This window comes from Buceros rhinoceros, unplaced genomic scaffold (genome assembly GCF_000710305.1).
Source record: "Buceros rhinoceros silvestris isolate BGI_N320 unplaced genomic scaffold, ASM71030v1 scaffold11538, whole genome shotgun sequence".
NCBI lineage: Eukaryota > Metazoa > Chordata > Aves > Bucerotiformes > Bucerotidae > Buceros > Buceros rhinoceros.
The window spans coordinates 1,651-6,403 of NW_010425125.1; the positions used below are offsets into that span (position 1 = coordinate 1,651).

The 4,753-nt window shown below is 47.9% G+C and overlaps 1 protein-coding gene across 1 annotated transcript in view; it reads left to right on the forward strand.

The window, feature by feature from the left end:
* NUP85 (nucleoporin 85kDa) overlaps nucleotides 1-4,753 on the forward strand; it is a gene marked incomplete at its 5' end in the record, with an annotated part of 11,124 nt that overhangs the window by 1,336 nt on the left and 5,035 nt on the right. The window contains 9 exons of the mRNA XM_010141033.1: nucleotides 636-757; nucleotides 1,090-1,224; nucleotides 1,788-1,910; nucleotides 2,283-2,414; nucleotides 2,796-2,902; nucleotides 3,201-3,284; nucleotides 3,789-3,854; nucleotides 4,328-4,479; nucleotides 4,572-4,689. Of these exons, the coding sequence (XP_010139335.1) occupies nucleotides 636-757; nucleotides 1,090-1,224; nucleotides 1,788-1,910; nucleotides 2,283-2,414; nucleotides 2,796-2,902; nucleotides 3,201-3,284; nucleotides 3,789-3,854; nucleotides 4,328-4,479; nucleotides 4,572-4,689 (1,039 nt within the window). The remainder of the gene's footprint in view (nucleotides 1-635; nucleotides 758-1,089; nucleotides 1,225-1,787; nucleotides 1,911-2,282; nucleotides 2,415-2,795; nucleotides 2,903-3,200; nucleotides 3,285-3,788; nucleotides 3,855-4,327; nucleotides 4,480-4,571; nucleotides 4,690-4,753) is intronic.

Here is a 4,753-nt window from a genome sequence, read left to right on the forward strand (position 1 = left end):
GGTATCAAAAGTCGTTGTCAGTTTATTTGACTTTTAAGCATAAACACATCTTTGAGCATCAAATAGGTTGATGCCCACGAACATTTATGCATTCCCTGATAGAACTGCTCTGCCATTTTGGAAGTCAGGTTGTTTACACCAGCGTTTTAAAGTAGTGGATAAGTCTTTAAGGAAATGAGATTTTGCAAACACATATGCTACTTGCACAGCCCCAGAATTCAGAAGAGAGATTGACAAAATGTAGATTACTTAATCTCAAGAAAAGTTAATCGTCCAGTGCCAGATTTCCTCCGTACATTCGGTTCATAATAACGAATTGGTGGTAAATGAAACAGAAACGTGTCTTTCGGCACTGCAAGAGCTATGACCTGAACTTTTATTTCTTCAAGTAACCAGTCAGGGTTTTCTGCTGGACTCCACTGCTGTTCTGTGTAAAATTTGCCCCACAGAATGTGTCAGCAGCCGGGTGCCCCCACAGCCCGGCTCCTGAACGAACTCCAGTCCTTTATCATTTGAGCGTAGCAAATGGAAACCCAGTCAGTAAACCTCACCTAACGATTGTCAAACCATTAAGGTCAGAAGCGTGTAAAACAGCACTTTGGGAACTAACAGAGTGAAACCTTCTCTGCACAAAGCTGGTCCCCTTCTGCTTCGCCTCCTTGACTGGGTTCGGCTTCATGTCTGCGATGTGGACAACATGGTCCGTGAAGTTCTGAGCAGTGAAAATCCATCAAAACACAAGCTCTTCTGGAACGTGGTGAGTCTAGTAACTTGTAAGATTCTTAGCAAAGAAAATTCTTGCCTGTATGCTTTGCCATCATCCTCCCCACTTGACACTAGGCTGCATCTCAGAAGTTGATGCTAATAGGTTGCAAGATGCAGCTGTTCTGAACATCATCCTACCCCTCATTCCCATCCTGATCCTTTCACTTTCGTGCTCCACAGAGGTCCATGCACTGGAATTAGCAGACCCTACAGTTTAACTCCACTTAACCTGCCTAAATCCCGTTAGAATTCCCCTCTGATGCTCTTCCTTGGTATTTTCCAGCCTTGCACCATGCGGTGCTTACAGACGGGTGGGTTTTGCAGGTGGATGTCTTTGTGCTGCAAGGCCGAATGGATGAAGCACGGCATTTGCTCTCCAAGGAAGCCAGTGCCGATCCAGCGTCGATGAACATGTACAAAATCTTGGATGACTTGATGAAAAAGATGCCTGTGCCCAGTGTATGTACAAAGTGGATTTTTTTCATGCAGTTCCATTGGGAAAAGAGAGGGATGACAGTATTAGTCTAGCCTGTTTCATCTCTGCTTGGCTCCTGTAACATCACAATTCGTCAACCAGTAAAACATCTCAGTCTTTCCAATAACGATATTTCTGTTCTTGAATCATTGGAAAGACCCAACCATGGAGGCAACAACCTGTTAGGTGTCAAGCCAGCACAGCTAGAAAGATGACTTTTGCAGCAGGATGCATTATCCAGTTGTCTGAAACAGTTCCTGTGGAGGACTGTTCCCTCCTACGGCCTAATTTCTGAAGGCTTTGCCAGCAGAGCTTCCCTCTGTTGCAGTGATCTCCTCCTAGAGGCAAAACTGCAGCTGCATCATGGTAAATGTTTCCCTCTTAAGGTCCTTTCCCTTATTTAGCTGCATAAAGACAGATACTTCAAACGCAACTATAGGGCAAGGAAATACTTGACAGCAGCCCCATGTTTAGCTGTTTATCATGAATGCCTGTTGTGATTTGACTTGGATTTGACTTTTCATTTCTGTATCTTACCTCTGTCCAGCTCAGCAACACCCAGACGCTGACCGAGATGGAGCTGAAGTGGCAGCACTGGCATGAAGAATGTCAGCGCTATCTGCAGGATGGAACTTTTGCTTCCAATTCCCACATGGAATCCATCTGCAAGGTGTGGTTTGGCGGGGAGGAAGGAAAGGGGAGAAGCATTGACCCGTCTTTGTGTATTTCAGGAGCCCTTTGTAGCCCTAAGTAACTTGAATATGCTGGGTGATCTCTTCATTACCTCGGGAGATTTCAGCCAGTGCTCCGAACAGTGCGCTTTGTTCTGCAGCCGCCTCCGCGAGCCTGGGCAGATCATGTCCAAGGCTACAAGGCTGATTAGGAAACTGGGCTCTAAGAAGGATCTTTGTCCTTTGTTATTTAATTTTGATTAAATTCCTGACTTTGGGAGATGGAAGTGATGCCTCTGAAGAGCTGCAGTGCAGCTGTGTATCGGCTCTGCTGAATCTGCAGCATGACGAGCCTGTTTTCCTCCTGTCAGATCCTGCTGGGAGACGAGGATGCCATCCTGCAGAAGAAGGAGCTCATGACTACCTGGTACCACTTCCTGGTCACCCGACTCCTGTATTCCCACCCGACTGTGAAGCCCATGGAACTGCGGTTCTACGCACAGGCATGAACGAGAATTATTTTTGTCTTCTCCACCACTTCTTGCACACAGAGGTTACTGTAAAGAACTTGGGGAGGGGTGACAGCTTGCGGCAACTACATACCTGTAAAATGTTCCCTAGAATTTGTAAGTGAGCTGGGAGACTGACACGGTGAACAGATGATTGCTGAAGGCCCAGTCTCTTCAATCTCTAATCTTACTGGTCTTGTTCCTGCAAACTGATTTTTCCCAGTTCCCTTATGCTAATATAAGGACAAATCTTTTCTGTTCCTGTGTTCATTTCCCATTAAATAACCTAAAGGAGGCTGCTACACCCAAACGAATGAGATCTTTTACCATCTCACAACTTACGCGTTTATCACGTCTTGCAATCTCGCTCCACAGTCCAGCATGGACCTGTTCCTGGGTGGGGAAAGCAGCCCTGAGCCTCTGGACACGATTTTAATGGCAGCCTTTGAATTTGAGATGCATCAAGTGATCAAGGAATGCAGGTGGGGTTTTAAGGTTTTTGTTTCTCTAGTTCTACAGCATTGCTTCTGTGCGCCCTCACTCCAGTCGCGTTCGGGGTGGGGGGTACAGGTACAGCCCACCTGATCGTCCTTCCAGAGGGTCTGGCAAGAGTATGTGGAGCAGGCAGCGATTAGAAGTGTTCCGTTAGGTGTGGGACATTGCGGGCAGACGCGCTGTCACAGAGCTTCGGCATTGGCTAGAAATGCCGGTGGAAAAGCGGACGTGTCCCTTGGCAGTAGTAGGCTTAGCTTTTTCTTTCTCCTGCTTCCCCGAATACAGCATTGCCCTGAGCAACTGGTGGTTTGTGGCTCACCTGACCGACCTGCTGGATCACTGTAAACTCCTGCAGTCGCACAATCTCTAGTAAGTGTTCGCTTGCATTGATGATTCAGCCACCAGCAGCGAGGATGGCTGAAGCAGCACGTGGATTTGGGTTGAAAAGGAGCGGCCTGGGCACACACAGGAGGTGGGGGAGAAAGGTGCTGCACGTGCCTCAGACTGCTCTGGAATGTAATCGATGGCCCAGATGTTTGTGATTATTTGGAACGGTGAGAAACTCATCTTAAAAGTTTCTGTACTTACGCTTTGAGTAATCCAAGTTTGAGCAACTGGATTTTGCTATCTGAATTCCCTTGAAGTTTCAGTTTCTTAAGGCACTCCCAGTTTATCTGCTGAGTGCTGTAAATATTTGCAGGTCTCCCGGAGGAGAAGGCTGACCTGCATGCTTAGGCCCCAAGCACAAAGCTTACTAAGCTAGCCCACGAGAAAAGATGCTGCAGAAATGGAAAGAACTTGTGAAATAAAACCAGCAGGTTTTTTCAGTGGCCGTGAATAATAATGCCTGTTCATTTTCTCTCTCCCCCCCAGTTTTGGTTCAAATATGCGTGAATTCCTCCTACTAGAGTACGCGTCAGGACTATTCTCCCATCACAGGTAACAACTGGGGTGTTTTTAACTCGAGGATAGACTAACATTGAGGCAGCCAAAGCAAATAACCACACCTTAATGAAGTAAAAAGGCAGAACTTGGAGAACCACTGTTAGGATTTCAGCAGAGGTGCCCCTGGGGGGGTCGCATACCACCAGCACGTTTCCCTTCCTGAACGACCAGCAAAAGCTGTCTAGTGGAACACACCAAGCGCGGTGACCGGGACAGAACTGCTCCTGCCACCAGCTTTTTTGGTACAGAGCAACTTGCCCCGCAGCACTCATGAGGGCGGGAATCCCAAAGCTGGGGAACAGGCTGCTGCTCCTTGGTGGAAAGTAAAAGCCGGTTTAGGTCTGCAGACCAAGTTGCTCAGGGCTGACTGTTGCCAATGCCGACTCCAGCTCTCCCCGTGGCTTTGCTCTTGTGCTTTGTCAAGATCCACATGGTTGGAATGGTGATGATTTTTCTTCTTCCCTCAGCCTGTGGCAGTTGGGGGTCGATTACTTTGACCACTGTCCAGAATACGGCAGGGTGTACCTGGAGCTCCACATTGAGCGGATACCCCTTAACACAGAGCAGAAGGCCCTCAAAGTGCTGAGGATCTGTGAGCAGAGACAGATGCATGAACAAGGTGACTGATTAGTAAATCTCCTTGTTCTGTAGCGATACGAGGGAAACTGCTGAAACTAATTCTTTCCCTCTTCTCCTATGTTTTCTCCCAAGTTCGTAGCATCTGTAAAATCATGGCCATGAAGGCTCTGCGGAACAACCGCTTGGGCTCTGCCCTGTCGTGGAGCATCAGAGCTAAGGATGCAGCGTTTGCTACACTGATATCGGATCGGTGAGTCGGAGTCAGCAGCTCTCAGAGGACGGCTGCTCCAGCGAGGTGCTGGAGAGGGGAGCAG